The sequence below is a fragment of the Aspergillus melleus genome, assembly GCF_016097325.1.
Source record: "Aspergillus melleus strain CBS 546.65 chromosome Unknown contig6, whole genome shotgun sequence".
In the NCBI taxonomy this organism is placed as follows: Eukaryota; Fungi; Ascomycota; class Eurotiomycetes; order Eurotiales; family Aspergillaceae; genus Aspergillus; species Aspergillus melleus.
Window position 1 is genome coordinate 348,704 of NW_025763375.1, and position 22,742 is coordinate 371,445.

General features: G+C 51.0%; 8 protein-coding genes across 8 annotated transcripts; 5 read left to right on the forward strand and 3 right to left on the reverse strand.

The window, feature by feature from the left end:
• Window positions 1-669: 669 nt before the first annotated feature.
• On the forward strand, window positions 670-2,422 carry LDX57_009898 (transcription initiation factor IIA large subunit; the record flags this gene model as incomplete). The annotated part of the gene is made up of 4 exons (XM_046091640.1): window positions 670-687; window positions 873-974; window positions 1,181-2,325; window positions 2,383-2,422. 4 exons carry the CDS (start codon window positions 670-672, stop codon window positions 2,420-2,422), a joined length of 1,305 nt encoding a protein of 434 aa, XP_045947617.1.
• Window positions 2,423-3,111: 689 nt separating this feature from the next.
• On the forward strand, window positions 3,112-4,818 carry LDX57_009899 (MDR family MFS transporter; the record flags this gene model as incomplete). The annotated part of the gene is made up of 2 exons (XM_046091641.1): window positions 3,112-3,429; window positions 3,487-4,818. 2 exons carry the CDS (start codon window positions 3,112-3,114, stop codon window positions 4,816-4,818), a joined length of 1,650 nt encoding a protein of 549 aa, XP_045947618.1.
• Window positions 4,819-6,781: 1,963 nt separating this feature from the next.
• Window positions 6,782-8,667, reverse strand: SFP1 (zinc-coordinating transcription factor SFP1; the record flags this gene model as incomplete). The annotated part of the gene is made up of 3 exons (XM_046091642.1): window positions 6,782-7,093; window positions 7,150-8,206; window positions 8,321-8,667. The coding sequence occupies 3 exons, from the start codon at window positions 8,665-8,667 to the stop codon at window positions 6,782-6,784; spliced, it is 1,716 nt and encodes a 571-aa protein (XP_045947619.1).
• Window positions 8,668-8,757: 90 nt separating this feature from the next.
• Window positions 8,758-8,994, forward strand: LDX57_009901 (uncharacterized protein; the record flags this gene model as incomplete). The annotated part of the gene is made up of 1 exon (XM_046091643.1): window positions 8,758-8,994. The coding sequence occupies one exon, from the start codon at window positions 8,758-8,760 to the stop codon at window positions 8,992-8,994; it is 237 nt and encodes a 78-aa protein (XP_045947620.1).
• A 3,878-nt stretch (window positions 8,995-12,872) lies between these two features.
• dus3 (tRNA dihydrouridine synthase DUS3) lies at window positions 12,873-15,056 on the forward strand (the record flags this gene model as incomplete). Its single annotated transcript, XM_046091644.1, has 2 exons — window positions 12,873-13,081; window positions 13,148-15,056. 2 exons carry the CDS (start codon window positions 12,873-12,875, stop codon window positions 15,054-15,056), a joined length of 2,118 nt encoding a protein of 705 aa, XP_045947621.1.
• A 651-nt stretch (window positions 15,057-15,707) lies between these two features.
• On the forward strand, window positions 15,708-16,648 carry YET3 (putative BAP31 domain protein; the record flags this gene model as incomplete). Its single annotated transcript, XM_046091645.1, has 4 exons — window positions 15,708-15,728; window positions 15,882-16,016; window positions 16,075-16,178; window positions 16,270-16,648. 4 exons carry the CDS (start codon window positions 15,708-15,710, stop codon window positions 16,646-16,648), a joined length of 639 nt encoding a protein of 212 aa, XP_045947622.1.
• An 805-nt stretch (window positions 16,649-17,453) lies between these two features.
• Window positions 17,454-18,649, reverse strand: LDX57_009904 (uncharacterized protein; the record flags this gene model as incomplete). Its single annotated transcript, XM_046091646.1, has 4 exons — window positions 17,454-17,764; window positions 17,858-18,078; window positions 18,180-18,370; window positions 18,428-18,649. 4 exons carry the CDS (start codon window positions 18,647-18,649, stop codon window positions 17,454-17,456), a joined length of 945 nt encoding a protein of 314 aa, XP_045947623.1.
• Window positions 18,650-19,942: 1,293 nt separating this feature from the next.
• Window positions 19,943-21,238, reverse strand: mdm12 (ERMES complex subunit MDM12; the record flags this gene model as incomplete). The annotated part of the gene is made up of 1 exon (XM_046091647.1): window positions 19,943-21,238. The coding sequence occupies one exon, from the start codon at window positions 21,236-21,238 to the stop codon at window positions 19,943-19,945; it is 1,296 nt and encodes a 431-aa protein (XP_045947624.1).
• Window positions 21,239-22,742: the final 1,504 nt, after the last annotated feature.

The window sequence follows — 22,742 nt, forward strand, 5'->3', positions numbered from 1 at the left end:
ATCACAGGAACAGGGTTTTTGGGGTCATTTGAATTTTTGGCAGGGCGTTGAATGGGGGAATAGCGTTTGTATTTAGTGAGAGTGTAGTATCTGGAAGATGGTTCTTGTACAGAATAGTAATCATTGATGCACATATTGGTTAATTCTTTCTTTGTGTATGATCTATATAACTCGTCGGCATAACTCACTCTGGTGTTCGTCTGGCTTATCGCGATAAGCTCACGATGAGCCGAGCAAAATGCGGGTGGTGACTAAGCCGGCGGAAGGAAGACGGATTTCGCCCGGGGAGAGCGACTTTCACCTCAACCAATCCCTCTGCATCGCAGCTTCGTTCCTCTCTTCTGTCTCTGTCTTTGCCCCCCGGTTTCTCATTTCTTTTTCCGATCATCCTTCCCTTCCTGGCACCGTCTGTTCTTTGGTCCGTCAGCTGGTGGGAGTTTCTATCTACAACATCAATCTCACCACAGGGGTGACTCGGCAGCCCGTCGCAATTCGCCCGTGGCAACCGACCGCTGCGACAGCCTTCCCTTGTGATCGCCGTCTTCTCGACTGGACAAGTTCTTCCTCTCAGATTGCCTTTGTTTCTGAGACAAGAGACATTTCTTATTCTCCAAGTTCTATCGCAATCTCCGACAGGAAGTTGACTACGAGCCCTGGTCCGTAGCAACCATGTCAAACCAGCAGGTGGTGAGTGCTAACTCCGGATGGTCTGGACTGGGCGCCGTCCATTTTTCTATCTTCTGTCATTGCCCAGAAGTCTTTACCCAGTTTAGATTTCCTACCTTTTCACTCCGACACCTGGCTTCAACTTTGGACTTTATCCACTAGACCCTCTCGCGTGAGGACGTTGGCTCATATCAAGTGAATCACAGGGCACGGTGTTCGATCGCGTCATCCAGGAAGTCTGCGATGCCTCTCAGATAGATTTCGAGGAAAGCGGAGTGGACCAGCAAACGCTGCTAGATTTGCGCAAAGTAAGTGGATGAAAATGGAGCGTATATCGACGCTCTCTCTCCCTTGGTCAAAGCGGGGTCTGAGAGTTGCGGGAGGCGGCAACCGCCTTCTGGGGGAAGCGCCTGCTTTTGAGTCTCTTTTATATGCGGCCGCCTTTACCCGCTCCTTAGTCTGCCGCCAAGCCTGGCCCTCACTTGTCCGTATTGCCATACTGACTCGCCCGCAGAGCTGGCAGAAAAAGTTGTCTTCCTTAGGGGTCGCTCATTTCCCCTGGGATCCTCCTCCACCACAGCCTGCTCCTCCTCAATCTCAGAGTCAAATCCCCCCTCCCACCGCGACCGTCCCTTCAAATGCTCCTCGACCTGCCCCCTCCCCTCAGACGCAACAGCCACAGCCACAACAGCAGCACCAGCCGCCACCGCCGCAACAACAACAACAATATGTTCCACCTCAGCAGCCCATGCCGCAGTCTATGCCGGGAACCGTGCCGCCGTTGCAAGCGCCCACGCCCGTCGGAGTGCCTCCCGGTGGGATGACGCAGGCGCCTCAGATCAAGACCGAACCCGGTATCACTGCTCCGCCTAACTTGTCTCCGGTGAACAATATGATCCCGGCAAACTCTCCCAACCCGCAGTCAGCTCGCGAACGTGCAGCCAACATGCTTCATCAGAGATACGGTGCCGCTGCTGCCAACTCGGTCAGTCAACTTCAAGCTCAATCGCAACATGGTCTGGGTCTCCCAGGACAGCCCCGTCCCCAGGGCATGCCACCAGTACAAAACGGCCAAGGACCGCAGATCAAGCAGGAACCAGGATATCCTCCGATGCCCCAGCCGCCTGTTAACAACACTCAGACCGATGGTGCCGGCGACGACGCGCTCTCCGAGTGGAAGGCAGAGGTCGCACGCCGACGAGAGGCTGCCGAGCGCCAGGGTGGCGCAGGTGATAGAATCCTTCGAGACCACATCAAGGCCAGTATGCTTCGACTTGAAGGGGGCGGACTCATGTTGCCTCTGGATGAGCAGCAAAAACAACCCAAAGCATCTACACGTACGGTTGCATCTGCGTCTAGCGGAGAGGTGCCCATCGAATCAACTCCCAACCCGGGCTCGTCCAGCGATGCACTTTCATCTGCCCCCAAGGTCCCTCGGCCCCAGTTCGACGGTCCCGGAGGTGATGATGAGAAAGAAGAAGATGACGAAGATGCCATCAACTCTGATTTGGATGATCCTGACGACCTCGTCGCGGAAGACCACGATGCAGAAGACTCCGTTGGTCAAGTAATGCTTTGTACTTATGACAAGGTGCAAAGGGTTAAGAACAAATGGAAGTGCACTTTGAAGGACGGCATTTTGACGACAGGCGGTAAAGAGTAAGTGTTTCACCTGCCCCTCTTCATAAGTGGAGAGCTTGCATTAACCTCGTATAGATATGTTTTCCACAAAGGCCAGGGTGAATTTGAATGGTAAATGGCTCTTGTTTCGCTGATCATTGTTTCCATATGACTTTGACATCTTCATCTCATTTGCATTCTGACAACCTCCTCTTCCCATCGTCTTTGAAAACTTTTTCAATTCCCCTTATTTCTTGATGTCTTTTTGTCTCTCAATCTGTAAAAAAAAGAAAACCAGGCGATTTGTATTACATTTCACCAGCAGGATCTCCTATCTAGGCGATCCCTTTTTTCCTTTCTTCCTCTTTTCTTTCTTTACGCCTTCCATTCCCATCTGACAGAAATACATTCTGTCTACCAACGACTTTTTTGTCTCATGAAGTATGCCAGGATGTCTACGCCGCCAGACTTTGATTCTCTTCATGTTCCCTTGCCACTTTGGATGCACAATGGCGCTTATGCAGGAGGACATTTATTGCTTCTTCCGCCTTTTGTCGTTTTTCATTTCCAGTGCATTAGAATAATCAAACGAATGATACTGGAGTTCTGTGTTTGATGATGGATCATGAAAATGGCTGGATGCTCCTTGAGCCATCGTGAGTCATGTTGATTAACTTGCGCTAATCCCAAAGCGGGTCCACTTTCGGGGAATGTGCATCAAGGTATCAACTATATAGTTCCCTTGAAGTATACTCCGTAAATTGCTGTCTTCATTGGTTTCAGGTTTCGAATTCAACCCTATTGTCATCACAACTGCCACAGCAAATGGCTGAGAAAATCCCCACTGGGGACCTACGAGCCTCCGAGGCGAACAGCGTGTCGACTGGCGACAGTGGCTCTCGAGCAGACGATGTGAACAATTATGAGCTGACTGGAATTCCACTAGTCCTAGTCATCACTGGACTTGGTCTTTCGATCTTTCTCATGTCGCTGGACTCGTCCATCATTGCCACGGCCATTCCCAGGATCACCTCACAATTCAACAGCACCAGTGATATTGGTTGGTACGGAAGTGCATACTCCTTTGCGATGTGCGCCTTGCAGCCTATCGCAGGTAAACTGTTTGCGAGCTTTGCAATGAAGGTGAGATGATTCAAGATTCTCCCATTTGGAGATGAAACATTCCATTAACAGAGTTAGGGCATGTTCCTCGGATGTCTTGCCGTCTTCGAGCTGGGTTCATTGCTGTGCGCCCTTGCTGTGAATAGCCCTATGCTCATTGTCGGACGTGCTATCGCCGGAATTGGGGCAGCAGGATGCTTTACCGGGGCCTTCTGTATCGTCGCAGTTTCTATCCCGCTAGTCAAGCGGCCATTCTACATTGGAATTCTTCAGTCAACATTTGGCATCGCCACCATCATTGGACCCGTATTAGGCGGTGCATTTACCGAGCATGTGACGTGGCGGTGGTGTTTTTGGATCAATCTCCCCATCGGCGCTGTTACCATATTTGCCCTGGTCTTCTTCTTCAAACCGCCGCCGCGCGACACAACGAACTCCCCGTCGGTACTTCGCAGACTGGAAAACCTGGACTTGCTTGGCGCGTTGCTTTTCGCTCCGGCCATCATCATGATCTTCCTGGCTCTTCAATGGGGAGGGACCGAGCACTCTTGGAAGAGTGCTACCATAATCGGCCTCTTCATTGGAGGCGCGGGTCTCGGTCTTGCCTTTGCTCTCTGGCAAATACGAAGGGGTGACGATGCCATGATCCCACCGCGTCTGATCACCGAGCGTACGATGTTCTTCTCTTGTTTCAGCGAGTTCTTCGCCATGGGTGCCGTTTACATTTCCATCTACTACCTCCCAGAATGGTTCCAGGTGATCAAAGATGCCTCGCCCACGAAGTCGGGAGTCATGTACCTCCCTTTGGCGCTGTCAGACGTCCTCTCTGCAACACTGACAGGCGCCTCACTCAAGTACCTCGGATACCCAAACCCCTACATGCTCCTCGGAACGGGCCTGATGAGCCTCGCAACGGGCCTCTTCTCCACCTTCTCCGAAAGCACTCCCCACCAGCAATGGATCCCATTCCAAGTCCTCCAAGGCCTCGGTGTCGGAATGACCCTCTCAATGCCCTACGTCGCGACACAGACCGTCCTCAAGCCCGAGGATATCCCCGTCGGTACCTCCTTACTGCAATGCTTTCAATTCTTCGGAGCCTCCGTGAACCTCGCCATCGCGGAGGCCATCTTCGAGAACAAACTCGTCTCGCGGCTGGACGGCTGGGGGTTTGAAGCCCACGAGATAGAGCACATTCTCGCTGCCGGCTCCGCTGAAGTCAGGAACGTGGTTCCTGCGGCCCACTTGCCAGGCGTGCTAGATGCATACAACCACGCGATCACAAGGACGTTCTACGTCGCAGCCAGTGTTGCTGCCGTTGCATTCCTCCTTGCACTCGGAATCCGCTGGAGGAGCGTCAAGCCGAAACCCCAGGCCGTTTCTGATTTTGTGGAGGCTCAATCGTCAAGATAGCAGGATTCAGTGTCATTGATTTGGTTCAAGCAACTTTCGAGGACGGAGGACGGAGCATTTTGGAATGTGAGCCACTGAGGGTTTCGCAAATTGTCAAGCCTTGCGGCGGGGATTACTGTTTTGGAATGATAGATGCATAGCTAGCCTTTTTCTCTTTTAAATACAACATATAAAAGAGTCCTTCATTACACGCTCTAAGCCTCTTGATCTGCATTCGTAATCCAAAATGTTGAGTATCACAGTGGCTAAATCTTATGTTAGGAATTGGGAACAGATATATACTTATACATGAGGCATTGCGCTCCTATAAATGAAAATCTCTCTCTCTCTCTCAAAAGTTCCGAAAAAAAAAAAAAAAAAAAAAAAAAAAAAAAAGAAAAGAAAGAAGGCAGACAACAAGACACACCAAAAACCATCCCTTGTCCCTCTAACACAAAGGCCATTCAGCCACACTACCTTGAATAGATTTAATTTAGAGAATTAAGCAATTCTTCCGTCGGATACGTCGAAAGAAAAATCAATATCAATTCTTCGAGAAGTTCAATGTCTGAAATGATTAGTTACTACGCCCTAGTGGAGATATGAATTTAGGTACGGTATATTCTATCTCGCTACATACTATCAAGCTTATAGGATCGTAACGACGGGTTATAATATGAACAATCAATATTTACTGAGCCTTAACCGGTAATAAAGAATACTCAGTAAGTAATCCCTTAAGCGCCCTTCTCTGGATAGAGGAAGTCACATTAGATCTACAAAATCAAATCTATATTAGTACATACATTTGATTTCACGTCCCACATGAGAAAGTCGGAGAATTACCGATTCAGGAAGACGGGAAGAGCTGGGGAGGATCTTTAGATCCGCGTCATTAATGACGTCAACCAGAGGTTCTGGACCGGTACTTCGGAATTAGTTGGAGGTGAGGTGGCGAAGGATGGATGAACAAAGGGAAGAGAAAACAAGGGAAGAGAAGAGAAGAGGTAAAGGCTGTGGTGGGTGCCTTTAGATTCGGGCATGTCTTCACTGGCTATATTGTTAGCAGCTACTCCGTAGATTGTCTTCCATGCAGACCAAAATCAATGCACAAGGAGTAATATATTGTCCGAACTTTTTCTTTTCCATTATAAGCAAAATAAAGCTAAACAAGCCATGGGAATCAAACTAGACCAAATCTATCAGCAAACAGAGTAGTTATGTGCAGCAACCCAAACTCCAGAATTCTCCGGCAACACCGTGGACAATACTAGAAGCAAAAGAAAAGAAAAGAAAAGCAAAGCAAAACAAGAAGCAAAAAGAGGAGCCAAAGAGAAAAGCCTGTAGAACATCTATCTTCAGGACGCCTGGAATTCGCCATTTTCCAATTCTCAGATCTTGCGCGCTGGAGCAAAAACCTGTTTGCAACAAAGCCAATCATTTGTCCCAAGATCACATCCAAACCGACGTAGTCCCAATAGTTGATCTTATACTTTTGATCCCATACTGTAAGATTTCTCGATGCTTTGCGTTGCCGTCTCAACCTCCTTGCTGGGAGTATGTACTTCGAACAAAGACCGTAGAGATGTATTAAGGACATGTGAGAACACTCAAGCTCACACATTTGTGTCTCCAAGATAAAAGGCGTTTAAGCAAAAGCAATCCAATGGAAAGAGAAGAGAAGAGAGAAGAGCGATGACCGAGAAACAAAACTCATATCGACAAGGTGTAGCAAGTTCTTAGACAGCAAGTCATTTGGCGTCTCCAGGGTCTTAGAGCATATCGATCTATTCCAGACCAAAGCACCGGGTCTGGAAACCGCGATTGATAGAACGTTCATACCGAAATTAACTCCAAGCCACCAAACCGGTTCATTAATCGTGTGTCGCGACGAGGCCGTTAACAAAAAGAGATATCGTCGAATCGAATTATGTCGGGAGAGAGATATATAAACAGTTCTTCCTCGAATCAGACAAAGGACTGTCTATAGAAGCCCTTCTTCACCAATGCCAGGCAGGCCAGCTCCGGCGACGTTGATATTTTGACCCTGCATAACGCCTCCGCCAAAGAGGTTGCGACCAGCGGCAAGTTGAAAATCAGGATTACATGGCGGAGAATGCGATTTGTGGTATTTGAGGCCATTCAAGTTCTTGTATCGTTTGCCACAAACTTCGCAACGGTAGGGTTTTTCTTTCTCCATGCCGAGGGTGCCAGGATACGGGGCCGATGTTTCTGGGTTGACAATCGAGAAAGTGCCGTCTGCGTTATCATGCAATTGCTGGTTGTTGTGGCCATGCTGAGGGGGGTATGATTAGTTTGAGTAACACGAAGAGGAATCGAGGGGTCACTTACAGCCTTGTGGTATTTCAAACCATTTTGGTTCTTGTACGCCTTTTCGCATCCGATGACAGGGCACCTGAAAGGCTTAGGCTCTTCATTGGGGAGCAAAGCGGTGGTGTCGGGAACACCGGCCAACAACTGCTGCTCGCGAATTCGGCGCGCAATTTCGCTGTTAGGACCGTACTGCGCTCCGCTAAGCTTGAAGTGGGCGTTAGGAGAGTTGAGTCCTCCAGTGGGACTGAATAGTCGTTTGGCGGGTTCGTCAATGCACAAATCGACCATGTCATTGCTGAACCTGCCGAACTGTCCCTGGGCCTGCATCATCGGGTTGTTTTGCATTGACATGTCGCCAAACGGACTGATCATGCTCTCTTCCAGCTCTGCCGGGGTGCCCGGAGCAGAGGAATCCGGCGTAGTTCGGAATTGCGAGTTCTGCAGGGGATTTGCCATCAACGTCGGCGTATTTACGGAGGAAACGGTGGGGTTATTCTGCAATGACAGGGGGCGACCGGAAGCCACCGGTGTCCCTGGCTGAGAGCCTTTGAAGCCCTGATGACTGGGTAGCATCGACAGGTTCAGATGAGGAACTCTCTGGTTGGAATTACCAAAGCCTCCTTGGCTGCTATCTTGCGACGGTGGCGAGAACAAATGGGACGATGTGGGATCGCCGTCACCCATCGGCTCATCTAACTCCATATCGTCGATGGTGTCCATGTCCGAATGTGGCTGCATGGTTTGGGTCTGACTCAATTTTCGCTGCAAATCGAGAGTCCTGTCAGGCTGCAGCCCGCGATTCTGGTTCTGGTTCTGCTGGTTCTGTTGTTGCGCGATCGCGGCTGCAGCCAAAGCAGCTCGGCCATCCGCTTGACTCGGGCGATGTCCTCCCTGGTGGGGAGATTTCGTAGCGTGGGCTTCTTCGTAGTGCTGCAGAAGGTCGTGGAGGGTCGGCAGGGTCACATTACAACACTGGAAATCTCGCATGAAATTTGCTTCTAGCTTTGGCAGGTATGAGGACGAGTGAAAAGAAGGCGATTGAATGTGGAATGGAGAAGTGCCGGTCATAAGGATACTGGAAGTGTGGAATTGTCAGTTTCCACAGCTTGGATTGCGCATGCGGGACTCTGATAACCCCCCGCTAGAAACAGCGGCAAAATTTAGTGGCACAGATGATGAAGTAACTTACTCGTCGCGTATCCAACTGCCAACGGACACGCCACCCCAGCTCATTCCTCCCACCAGACTTCCAGCCAGAGATTCGCGGCGCTGCTGTTTATCGCGGTTATTCCCCGACACAGAGATCGGTTTCGTACCGTTTCCCCAGTGTGCAGAAGTTGTACCAATGGAGTCTTTTCGAGGAGGGGGAGCTTTGAACATGCTCAGACCAACGCCGTTGGCATGAGATAGACTACCCGTGCGTTCGCCATTGCCAGCTCTTTGCAGGGCCGAGGTGAGGTTCGATGCCTGCTGTCCCGGAGGCGAGACAGAGCTCTGGCGGGTGGCGATGTCAATCGGAGCGGCAGCGCCGGTCATGGTGACGGTGATGAGATAGGAATACTGCGAAGGAGAGGAACCGGCAGGTCGTGGAATCCGGAGTAAGGAAGGTACGGGATGCGAAGATCGATGGCCGGTGAAGGAGAGACCAGTCTCGAGTTGAATTTCGAGGCCACGAGCGACCGAAGAACGAGTTCCCTGTCCGATCTGCGCAAAACGGTACGCCAGACCCGAGAGGAGCGGTTACGGGATGGTCGGAGGACCCAGGGAAAGGCGCGAGTTGAGAACTCCGATCAAAGGATAGCAGAGGAGGAAGAGAAGGGAAGCTTCAGCGTCACCTCGGACGACTTGGGCATGAAGAAGTGAACCCTCGACGGACGGTTTTGGGCGGATTCACACAGGGGAGTGTCCACCCTCGGATGTTGTCCCGCTTTGGACTGCGGAAACGTGACGGATTCGGGAAAGGTGGCGGCACGTAACAATATAACGCCGATCAACTTCGCAGCGACGTGGAAGAAGAATAGACACGAGGAAGGATAGGATCTTCTAGCAGCCGGAGAAGGCGTTGGAAACGAATCCAACGAGATGGAAGCGCAAGGAGAGATGGGAGGGAGAGGATGAGGCAACTGGCGGAAGGTGATGGGCCTCGAAGTGCAGGCGAAGGCCGTAATTAATCCGGGCGGGCACTTCGTAATTCACGTGAAATACATACGTAATACACGTCACGGGGGGAGGTAAGTTACACGGGACGGTGGTTCCCCCGACCGAGGAAATCTCCCCGACAATTTTGAAACTAGTCCCTTTCTCTTTCCCTCGTCCCTTTTCACTTCTCAAGAGAAAAGACTCACAAGAGTAGCAATTCAGGATGAATTATGGAATGTCTTACATCTTACAACACAATCCATGGGAAATGGCACAGTACTGTGGACGGAGTGGTGGGACCGTTAGAAGCGGTGGATTTGACACCGCTTGCAGGCTAGCGGCCTCACTAGTGTTTCTTCGAAGAAAGTCGATGATGAGCCAGAGAGAGGGCAGCGTCATCCTGCGCATCATCTTACCATCCGTCGGAGTCACTCCCTCCTGCGTTGTCCAGCTCGTCCTTGCAACGCTGCCACGTCCCAACGATGACTCGGACTCGACTGGACTCGACTCTCCTTCGCTCATTCTGTCGGCTTTTACTGCCGATGAAAGGGAATACGGAATTGGAGTGATGCCATCCATGGTTCCCCCGGGATCTGACCTACTCCTGACTATTATTAACCGGGATGCGTCATGGAACTGGCTCATGATTATTTCATCCGAAAGTATGGAGTAAGTTAGAAAGAGTCATACAAAAAGGGGGCGGCTGACCATCGTCCCCGGAACAAGTACTACATAGATCTGAGATGCACAGTTGTCGCCCCAAAGGCTTCCCCACACGGTCCTAAAAATGAGTGTTACTCCGTACAGCCGTTAAGCTCGATCTTCAGGAACTCCAAAATGACCGGAAGATGAGAACTACTGCTCAGTGCTACACGGTGTAAATCTTAAGGTGCTAAACACTAAGTGGTAACTGCTAAGTGCATGCGTGCAGGGCCCCCTGCGTGTGGAAACGCTACGGTTTAGGACTAACTATGGATTTGGCTCCCCAATCGTTCATGGAAAGTCGGGGCCAGGGTCCTCGGAGTGGTTAACGTTGCCCTAATCGTATGATTCTAAATCGAATATCAGGATTAGGGGCCATTTCTTTATCTCTGTTCTCTATCGCTAGTTACGGGGGCGCGATAGATCACCTTATCGTCCCCTCCACTTCCCCCCAGTCTACCCCCTCATTCCGAATGACATCAAATCGGTCGAGGGGAAGTTGTCCGGGGAATCCATGGGCAGGCAATCAAATCAAACCAAGTCAAACACAACTTGGCGGTCTGTCCGAAAGTACGAAGACAACGGTGCCCAGGGGAATCAGCGCTATGATTCCGGCGCTAGCCCAAGCAGCCTGCGTCGTGTCTGTTGGGTAGTATTGGATGGATTTCACGGAAGTAGTTGTTACTAAAAGTCTAGTTAATCGGAGTTCAGTCGGATACCGTGCTGTTGTGATAAGACGCAAGTTGTCCCCCAAATTTGGAGCAGAGAAAAAATGCCTAATAATAAAGATCATCCCCCGCCTATTCGCAGACCGATCGATCATGCTAAAGTCGGGAGCGACACACAGCCTCCCTTCGCTCTCCAATGATGTTGCCATGACGCCGGAATACACCGTGTCTTGGCTTCGACGCTAGAAACACGGCAGAAGGATTCCTTGAGGTAGTACGGATTTAATGGAATACGCTCTATCCGCAGGAAAAAACGCAAGGGTGGGATGTCAGGGCTCGCATGATCAATATTCGGTAATCTTGTGGTACCAACTGATGTGATCTATTGAATGAAATATCTGGACTGACGACCATCCAGTAGCTACATAACTATGGAGTAATTCGTTGTGTGCTGTTAGTCATAGCTTCCGATGAAGGATTCGCCACCTTTTGGAACCGCACTGTTCTTCATATATTACAAGGTAACCTGAATTGGTGATAGGCGACGGAGTCCATCCACAATCACCTTGCCTCTCGGGTTTCAATAGTGTATACTACTGAAGACTGAAGGTCGGACGCATGCTCGGCTCGTTGTAAGCGAACCTAAATTTTGAGCACTTCCGATCTGCAGTTTCCGCCTTACCACGATGGTTTTACATGACAATAGTAACGGTAGGTGGTCGGCACCCCGAGTTTGACAGCTCACCATCCATCAACTTCAGCGACGAATTCCTTCCCGAGCGGTATTGTGGAGATGGCTCCTCCGTAGTCCGTACAAACTACAGTACACCGTACATATCCTGCGAAACCTCCCGATCCCGAGGCAATGGAAAGTCCAGATTGGGGAGATCCGAGCGATGTCCAGAATGCAGATGGCACATCATATCACCATGGAGGCATATCGATTACAGGCAGGACAGCCCTAAGGTCTCAGGCGATGTATTGCATGATCAACCATTGACAGGGCGAACTGCCATCCCTCACTGCCGAATCCGCGGATCACAAAAACGCCACCTGTGCTTTTGTTCCTTACATGTGGGCTGGTCGCCATCTGATGTGAAGGTGCAGAGTGCAGACGCGGAAGAATGCTGAAGAGGTGGATCTCGGGCCCATCCACCTGAGCCTCTGCAGACTGCTGTACACAGTCTTGTGTCGCACCGCTGCGTACGATTCGCAATGTGCAGTCGTACCTCTCCGGTGGGGATAGATCACAGAGGATCTGTCCAACTCTACTCCGTACACTCGACAGAGTGCTTAGTACGGCGTACTCCGTCTTGTCTACTTATCTTCAGACACTGGATACAGAACGCGTCTATTTGTCTTGTGATCCTTGTGCCAAGATGCAATTGAGTTACCAGCTGTTCTGCTATTGGTTTTGTCTTCCCCTGATCGACAAACAGGAAAAAGAAAAGACACACCTTGTCGTAGGCCACTTTTCTGTTTCTGTCGCTCGTATTGTCTGTTTTGGTTGGCGACAAACACATTTTTGGCTGGATGCGATCAATAATCACCCTGCATCCCACCGCTCATGGCTGTCCAATTTCCACCGTTGCAGAAAGGGGTAAAGGCGATTTAGGGAATGGATCCCAAGATGGTGGGCTGAGTGGAGTAGTCCACGGGGGGGGGGGGCAGCACCGATCTAAAACCGTCTTGAGTAGAGTCGAGGCGAAAAGAGAGGCTGGTAAGGCTATTATTTGCTGGAGGCCGAGGTCTTCTAGAAAAAACGAGCGAAATGAAAGCGACGGAAAAGGCGTGGTTGGCGAAAGAAGGTTCACCCTCGGTGGGTGTGATCCACTTCTGTACCATTACCGTCATTACCTTCGCCTTTTCGTACCGCGTATGCCGCCGGCTGTATGGCATACAATACGGGTAATGTAAAGGGGAAGCAGACTTTCCCCTTCGACATCATCACTCTACATGCAGTAGTAGTAGCTACGACTGCGCACCGCCACCGACTAGGCCGCCCTTGACCGCCTTCGTGCGCCACACGGAGTCCCCGCCACCCCTGCAATGCAAAGCATGCAAACTGCGGCCTCTCTCCGCTTTGGTTCGGCTGCGTCTCGAAATTTTTGGCGGCAGATCGATCGCTGCAAGTCTACAAACACGACAGGCGCCGTTTCCCTCGCTTTCATTACCGTCTACTCCGATTGATACAGGTCGTTCGTTACCTGCACAAAAGCAGTGGCACCGACAATGGACTCGACCGACGCTCAGGCGCAGCCGCCGCAAGCAGAACCATCTACTGCGCCTATCTCCGAACAGCAGAACGGCGCATCGGCTGCAGATGCTACCGAAGGGCCCCCTTTGAAGAAAGCCAAGCTGGACGAACCTGCGGCTTCCAATGAGGAGAACGCGAACACCGGAGGTCGGCGCTTGAAGGGTATCGCCGCCATCAAGCCAGAGTACGTGTGCCTCGAAGAAGTCTACGCGGAATTGTCTTGAACGTGACAGACTAACCCCTCAACCAGGTTCCTCATCCAGCAACTCCCCACCCCCAGGACGGAACCCGAACAAAACGCTGACGACGCCGCGGAGGCCGCCGGCCACGACGATCGCGACGGAGGAGCCAAGAAGGACAAGAAGGAAAAGAAGAAGAAGAACACCGGCGCAAACAAGGGACGCTCGTTCGGACGATCGCAGGATGAAAAGACCCTCTGCCCGAGCCGGTACTCTGCGCCGGAGTTCTCCCCGGGCACGTGTAACTGGGGTGAGAAATGTCGCCACGAGCATGACCTACGGACCTACCTGAAGGAACACAAGCGCGAGGACCTCACCACCTTCAACAATCTCTGTCCTGTCTGGGATGCAAGGGGCAAGTGTCCTGCCGGGTGGAAGTGCCGGTTTGTTGGCTCTCACATGACGGAACGTGAGACCGAGGACGGGAAGAAGGAGCTGGTGTTGACTGAGGACGAGGAACGCCAGAAGAAGGCGCAGCCTCTTGTCCCGCATGCGACGGAAGATGGTAGCGCGAATAACGTTCCGGCAGACGTTAAGTATGCGCTCGCAAGGAAGAAGACCACGACGCCACGGGCCGATGCTTTCAACACCTGGCTGGACAAGAGTGGTAAAGAGTTGGAAAAAGTTAACCATGGCCGACACCAGGATGGGGACGCAAAACCTGATGACAGCGAGGCGGAGAAGGAACAAAGGGAAGATAACCGGGCCCAATACACAGAGCCCCCGTTTCTGCCATCCGAGAAGCGACGGCTATACTTTGGACCCGAAACCCCTGCTTTGGCCCCTCTGACGACACAGGGAAATCTCCCCTTCCGGAGACTGTGCACGGAGCTCGGCGCACAGTTCACCTACTCTGAGATGGCTATGAGCATGCCCTTGGTCCAAGGCCACAAATCCGAGTGGGCGTTGATGAGAGCCCATGAAACGGAGATGCTTCCCCCGACGGTCTCCATGAAGGACAACATTGTGCAGGGCTATGACAACTCTAAAGATATCAGATTCGGTGCTCAGATTGCGGCTAACAAACCCTGGCAAGCGTTGAAGGCTACCGAGTTTCTGTCCCGCTACACACCCAACCTGCGCGTCATCGATTTGAATTGCGGCTGTCCGATTGATCTTCTGTACCGTGAAGGAGCCGGATCTGCTCTGTTGGAACATCCGGCGAAGTTGGAGAAAATCGTGCGTGGTATGAATGCCGTGTCGGAGGAGATCCCCATTACCGTCAAGATTCGCATGGGAACCAGGGACAATGCGCCGAACGCCACTAAACTGGTCGAGCGTATGATTCTCGGAGGTTACGAATATTCGCAGCTGAATGTTGGCCCTCCGGGCGCTGCAGCCATCACGCTTCATGGACGAAGCCGACAGCAAAGATACACCAGATCCGCTGACTGGGGCTATATTGCCGAATGTGCCGCTCTCGTCAAGCGCTTAAACGAGAAGACTGATGATCTTACGGACACCATCCGCGAGCCCGACGCGCGGACGCTGCCCAATGGAGGAAAGACATTCTTCCTCGGAAATGGCGATTGCTACTCGCACCATGACTACGATGAGCATATCAACAACTCCGGCGTTGACAGTGTCATGGTCGGCCGAGGAGCTCTGATCAAGCCCTGGATCTTCGAGGAGATCCAGGCGGGCCAGTACCTGGACAAGTCTGCATCCGAGCGTCTGTCATTGGTCGAGAAATTCGCCAAGTACGGTCTGGAGGCATGGGGATCTGATGAATATGGCGTTGGCATCACCAGACGGTTCTTGCTCGAATGGCTCAGCTTCACCTATCGCTACGTGCCGATTGGAATTCTCGAATATCTACCCCCCAACATCCAGGACCGGCCGCCCATCTGGAAGGGTCGTAATGACTTGGAGACGCTCATGGGCAGCCCCAACTACAAGGACTGGATCAAAATTACGTAAGTTGCCTTCCACTGGACTTTCCCCATCACTATCGTGTAACCTGCATCGAATGCTGACGGATTGATCAACAGGGAAATGTTCCTCGGTCCAGCCCACAAGGACTTCAAGTTCGAGCCGAAACACAAGTCCAACTCTTACGACGAAGCGGAAGGTTAAAATCGAAGATTTATGAAAACTTAGATATCATATAGACATGAATGTACATATGTGTTACGATGCAGTGATAGAGTAGAAGAAAGTGACGTGCCTAGGTTACGCTCCGAGGATCTCTCGGCACGTGTTCCGCGCATTCCTAAAATTCAAGGCAGACACGTCACGTGCCGTGTCCCCAGCTTCAGGCGGTAATGACGTCTTCCTCGCACCCGAAAACTCCAAAAAGACCACCTCGTCTCTGCTGGATCGTTCCGACGCCCCTGATCTCATTTCTACTCGAACTCCATCCGTATCCTGCTCTTAAAGCTCTTGACAATAAATCTTGAGCTAGTTCTCATCTTACTGGACCCCTGGAGGTCATTCCTAGCACCTATCGACCTTTGTTTACATTTTCAATCCCTTTCCCCCTCCCCACACGACGCCTCACCGGCAGCCTGAGGGCTTCAAAATCGATTCATTCCTCTTGACAACAGGCCATTATTGAAAACCCTAGGCACAATGACTCTATACTACAGCCTTGTATGTTGTTTCCTCTTGTTGGCTCTCAATTTGCCTGCTCGACGATCTTCGGGGATGTTCTCCTGGCAGCTCCCGGCGGTTACCGCATGACGCAATTTATCAAAACACATCATTGTACACGGGAGAACTCTATATCTGACTAGGAATCTGCAGGTATTCTGCCTCTTGGTGTTTGAGATGGGTGTCTTCATGGGCCTCATCGTTCCTCTGCCGTTCACCGTTAAACGGAAGTTGTTCGCTTTCGTCTCGGAGAGCCCCATTGTTGCCAAGCTCCAGTATGGTTTGAAGGTAAGCTTTCGGAGATGTTTTATCGCGACATTTGGTGGTAGGCTAACAATCTTGCAAGATTACCTTCATCTTCATCTTGATCCTCTTCATCGACAGCGTCAACCGCGTTTACCGTGTGCAGCTCGAGCTGGCCGCTTTCCACAAGGAGGGTAGTGGAATGGGGTGAGTTCTACCTTTTATCCCCATATCCTATTGCACAGCTTTCATTTTGCCTGTTTGACACAGCTTGCTAAATACAATTTCCAACCTCTAGAGCTGCCGCCCTCGGCACCGACCGCATGGAAGTGCAGGCCCGGAAATTCTACTCCCAGCGGAACATGTACCTCTGCGGCTTCACTCTCTTCCTCTCTCTCATTCTCAACCGCACTTACAGCATGATCTTGGATGTTCTCCGCCTTGAAGACCGCGTCAAGCTCCTCGAGGGCGACAAGAAGGCTGGCGGCAAGGACTCCGCCCGTCTTGCGCAGGCCGGAGATGTCGGCGAGATTGGCCGTCTGAAGGAAGAGCTCGCAGCTAAGGACCGCGACATCGAGACCCTCAAGAAGCAGTGCGAAGGACTTACTCGTGAATACCACTCCCTGGGTGACAAGGTCTCCGGCGAGAAGGAAGAAGGCGCCAAGAAGGACCTATAGAGAGGGACCTTTTCTTCGCCTAGGCGGAGTCAGACACACTTCCTTTCGATCTATGGATAAATTGTCCGTTCAAGCGGTGGACAGATTGATTGATCAATTGGGGATGTGTTTGCGAGGAAAGCTGGCCCGTCCTGTCGGGTAGGGCTTAGCTGACTTTTAATGCGGGTTCGGGCATTTATTTCTACCATGAATGTTTCTTGACTTGTCATTGTTGTTGACAGCAGCAGCAGCGCTTTTTGTGGAAGGTTTGATTTGATAGCCATATGATGGGACATCAATGCATTGTTTTTCTAGCTACAGCTACTCATAAGGTAGGTCGGTGTCTTTTGACAGAGTTTATTAGTGAAATTGTATGCTTAATACACGGCAAATCGAATTAAACAATCAATGAAATTGGAATCGAAATAGCAAAGACCCACTGATAGCGTTCTAGAAGCTTGTGACGTGCAAACATAGTAGACACAAGGTCAGGTTCCATACGCGTTGCATATACTTCAACTTCTAGCATGAAACCCTGCATCAGGAGGTAGAGCATCAACTGAAGAGACAGACACACTAGGTTGTCCACGGTAGTTGAGGGTATCAGGCACATCCATATTCTCAAAGAAATATTGATGATTCATTCTGTCATGCCTACCATGGACAAATTACCTACCGACTACGAACCAATCCCTAGCTCAACTCTTGACTCCATCAACCACGAACCAACTCCTACCTCTCAAACCTCAACCCCAACAATTTCCATTCCCTAACACCCCAAACACCGCCTCCCAGTCTCAAACCCAACCCCAACTTAAGATAAAACCTAAGCAACAACCTGCGCCCCCATCCCCCACTCCTTCCCATCAAAAACCCTAGTCCAGACCGCACCCCGTTTCTCGAGCGGCTTGTGCACCAACAACACCTTTTCCTGCACAGTAATCGCATCCAAGTTCGTACCCGGGAAGTACTTCCCGACCTCAGTCGACGTCGACTTGTCGTGGTCGTAACACATGATGGTCAGCGGCGTGGTCCGGGACACGTAAAAGACATACGGCTTTTCCGGGACACTAGAGTTAGCCGCGGAGATGGGGGTGTTGATTTCTACTTTGTCGTTGGTGAGGATTTCGGCGTGGTCTGTATTGTATGGGTGTTATTTCTTTGCTTTTCTTGAGCAAGTGTTTTTTGTCTGTTCTTGGGGTTTTGGGTATGGAATACGGGAATGCATACCGTTCCAACTATCATAACCACCGATATACTCAGCAACGTCGCCTTCGTGGTCCTGGAAGAACAGATGGTTGGCGGGATTGGTGATGTTAGTGGCTAGCTGGGTACCGGGGAGAGCGCTGGCCGGCTTCTCCGGGAGGATGACTTGATAGGTCCATTTGAAGCTGCTCTCGGAGCCGCTGCGGAGCTCGGCGATTTGAGGACTGCCGGATTCTGAGTCCAATCTGGAGGTTTGTTTCGGGTGAGTGGTTGAGTTTCCTAAAATGGGTTTTGAAGGCACCGGGGGGGGGGGGGGGGGTGGAGGGGGACAAAAACCGGGACATACTTTTCGAAGAAGATCCACTGGTGAGCGCCAGGGGCAGTGTCATGACAGACACCACTGGTGAGACGAGATGTCTGAATGGGTGCCTTTTTGATATCATCCGACAGCTCGCGTTCCTTCCATTTTTGGTTGTCAAGAGGAGTCTTGACCATCTCGTGAAGGATCCCAGATGCGTCGATGTAGATGACATGAACCTAATAGATTCATCAGATCAGCAAATAAAGGTGTAATGTATGGGAGGAATATCCTACCGAAGACTTGCCTCCCGCAGTACCGTCGTTCTTGACGTAGTAGGCAGTGATAGGAGAACCACCGGCATTGAGCTTGTCGGCGACAGCGCTGGAAGTCTCAGTCCATTTGGATCCATCCGAGGAGGTCACCTCACGAAGCTCATTGGCATCGTTCTGGTAATAGACCCAGATGGTGGAGCCATCGGAGACAGTAGCGTAGTCGCTGGTGATGAGGGCGGGCATGGTGAAGGTCTTTGGCGTGGTGCTTGAGGGTATGAGAGTTTGAGTGTCTAATGGATGGATGATCTACTAGCAGGGAAAAGCGGGCTATTTATGTTCAGTCTGGGGAACGAAGATGCCTGATATCGGCGTTGAGTCTGCGCAATGACGACGTCCTTCGGGATCTGGTAGAGCCATGCAAATGAAATACAAGCACTTCTTTCAGCTCGACTGCTGTGGCTCAAAGTACGTGGCCGTCGCACCTATCGACATCATACTCGGTCAGTATTCCAATGCAACGGCCTTGACAGGCAAGTGCTGTCCGTGAGACCCAAACATTGAATAACGAACAATTCGCATGTATCTCGACGTAGCTCCAAGGGTATGAAGGAGGAAATACTGGCCAACTCCAGTAGAGTAGTCCCTTATACAGTACTATTGGAAGCCATCCCTATTCTTACAAAAAGCAATAAACAAAAAGTCTGATGTTGTATGATAGCCGTTCCACGAAGCGTACTATTCGGTGGATTGGTTCCCAAAACAAATATCATGAAGCAAATGATGCGCATTTGCGCACTCTGCTTCTTCAAGGACATGTTGCATTGCGTATGAGATGTCGTACTGGCAGAGTCATTGACAGCCTGATTGACAATTCGATTCCCCAAATTCCCATTTTGTGTTTGCAGATACGTAATAGCTGAATGATGATCTAGGCTGAGAGCTGGAGCTTCCTCATACTTTGCGCCGACTGGCTGCTACAATTGAAACGTCAGCAGCTTAACAGATTCATGCAGTTATATTGAGAATATCAAACTTCCGACGATCTTACTCGAGATAGGAAAGCAAACAGAGAATGCACCCATCTGCCCCTCTTACCTCTTCCGATTCAGTGGCGTTTCTGAGAAACAGTGATGTGATCTGCAAGCTAATGCAAGACATGCCTATGGCGATCTGTTTCCCCAAGATTGCGCAGATAGCTAACCCGGTGCTCAGATGGGGAGTGGGACGTAAGTCACAGATTTTATGATAATGAGTGAGGACAGGGGGGAAAAGATGGCTGATCCGGCGTGAGTGTCTTCGGCGATTCTTGAAAATGGTTGTTTTTTGAGCAAGGGTTTGCTCTGTCACCTGACCGTCGTTGTTTGGTTGGACTATGCGTCAATGACAGTTCCATGGCTGAGGATTAGTGAACATGACTTTGAAATGTAAATGCTTGTCTATATTGATATTTTATTAGGGTATAATTCACAAGAAAGTATGTCCCAGAAAGAAAGTATATCCAGATTACACGGTTGATGGCTCGTTCCTTCGTAATACCTAGATGAGAAATGTCCAGAAGCTCGGGAAAACAAGTTCTTCCTCGAAGATACGTCGCACCTGAGCCAGAACAAACCGCTCAACCTTTCCAACATTCTTCAGGACTTGTTTCCCGTCTTCTTTGCGGCCGATCTCACTCTCGACGCGAATTTCTCGCAGTAGCCCCCCTTGGCGTTTAGGTGACGTGGAGGGATCGGCCCCGGACCGGCCATGTTCGGTCTGGTCCCCGGTCTCCTGTTGATCAGATCCTATCAAAGCATCTGCATCCTCGGCGGATAGGAAGCAAAAATGAACGCGTTTTCGAATGTAGGCGATGACTGCAACTCCGTCGAAAGTGAGACCGGTTACGTTGAGCTTCAGAGGTAGTCCCACAAAGCTAGGCATCGGATAGTCGAGCAGAATCTCCGCAGTCAACGACAGCCGGATGTCCCCCGCATATTTGGCGTGACACATAACCTGGAAATCTTCAGGCTTGCGCTCCCTCATTCGAGGTGGTAGTCGCAGAGGATCGCCTTGTGCGCCGTCACTCTCCCCATGCCGATGCGATCCGTCTTTGCCCATTGTACTCTCCCCGCTATTTCTATGTGACCCAGACGGATGAGACGGGTGGGTACTCGATGTCGAGGGGCGCGAGGCCGGATTGCTAGAATCGATGTCGGCGTCCGGGCGGGTGTGATGCGTACGGGTCGGAGTCGATGGAAGATGTATGTTTCCAGACCGCATACCAGGATCTGTCCAGCCACTCGCAAAGGGAGTTCCGCCGGCGACCGCAGCAAGAGGGGTTTGTGTCCCCGACAGTCCACCAATGGACATGAGGTGATAGCCCAATGTTGACGTTCCGCCAGGAATGCCAGGAGTGCCAGCGCGGGGGAGGAAATGAGGATTCAGATGGTCGCCTAAGGGCATTGGTGATCGCAGAGCCGAAGGTTGATAGTCATCATCGAATGGATCGCGTAGCGGGTGATTCATAGCCAAGTCGTCTCGAAATGGGGGTTCGTTGAGATCAGAATGCCCGTGCCACTGATTGCCGTGGTCGGAGACGTACTCCTCCGACACCTCGGACGTCTCATCATCTTCGTCTTCTTCGTAGAAATCGGCAAAGGGCTCGCAGAGGTCCTTGATCTCAAGGTCGGGCGGAATGGTTCCGAAGTCGAAAGAATGGACTTGAACGGATCGGATGAAACGAGGGAGGGCCACCTGCTGGAACCTATCGTGAATGAAGGAGCGAATGCGCTCCGCCAGAGCCTCACCGTCTGGACCAGAGGTGGCAGTCCTCCAGTTAACGTCTATGGACATTACATGTGCGACCAGTATATCTCGACAGGGAGGGGGATTGTGGAGTTGTGGAATGCCGAAGCAAAGCAGACGCGACGGGATGAAGCCGCAACGTCACTCTCTTGGCGGCTTGCAAGGACCACAGTCACGTGCACCAGAATCGTCGTTTCACATGACATCTACAGTACTTGACTCATGTGTGATTATACTGTGTACAACTACCGGAAATGCTACATGGAATTCAAACCCCGAGCAGGACATGAATTAGGAATGATATGGCATGCTACCACTTCAACATCACAATCCCGGTGACTGAGTCAGAGACCTCCTCCAGCATAGATGTAGTCCAGAATAGACTCTATACATAGGCACGTTGCATTGACGCCGCCTCAGCCTTACAAGACAAGGCGTCCCAAGATAAAATTAACCATGGCCAGAGCTCAAACGATCAGACAGGGTGCAGGGGTAATTCAGCGAATGATATACTGTATCAAAGCGTTTGGCCCCAAAATCTAGTAAGCAGATGCTGTAACAACCAACGAGTGAGATATGGGGTCGATAATGGGGCGGATCTGCTCATTGACGTAATGCTCCATTTCGTCTCTGTTATGATAGAGAGAATTGGTCATTGCACCAATTACGAAGAATGGATGGCATCGTCACTAAGACATTGCCAGTTGCTCCTCGTGCTCGGCGTAGCCTGTTGTGTGGGCAATGATGAGTTGTACCGTCCCCATGTTTCAAAATTTTTGCCCTATACACAGAGGATCTCGCTTTTCTTTGGTGACCGGAATTTAACTGGCATGATGTCATTCAGGGTTGTTTCTTCAAAGGCGGCGACGGAAACGGCATTATTCTTCGATCTCCTTGGGGAACTGTTGTGTCAGCTCCTGTTCTCTCAATTGACGCAGAAGTTGCAATCTTGTGAGAAGCCCAAATCTTTCCCGGCTAGCAACGCCCCTGCGGTTTCTTCTCTCGCGCTAACCATACGGAATCGTTTATTTATTGACACTTTGAGTGGCTTGGTCCGATTCGCGACGAGAGATTTCCGGACAAGACGTTGCCAACATCCCTGCTGAGTGATCGAAGCGAAGTCCGTAAGCAAGATGGTCTGTATGGTAGTACTGATTTATGATAACGACGACTTATGAGGCTGAGCGATTATTTTAGGGTCAGGCAAGAAAGAGGACGAGATGGAGGGCAGTACTCGGTATAGCCTAGAGCTGAGAGCCTGAGGCTGAACTGGAGGGTCGCGCCTGCTCCATCCGGCCGGGCACCCCACGTGACGTCCACGTGACGGTCAACAAACCGCACGACGTCGGCGACGACACCTGACAGGGGCAGGTCCCATCTGCTCGTGGCATCCCAGCAGCCTCGAGTGGAATAGATATGAATGATGATGAAAAGGCATTTCGAAGTTTTTGGGATGACCCAGGGTCTTCCATGATTGACACTTTGGGGACCCCGTTTCCCCGGCAAACGGCGCTCACACCGCTTTGGGCCTACTGACCCAGCAGTCTGGGTC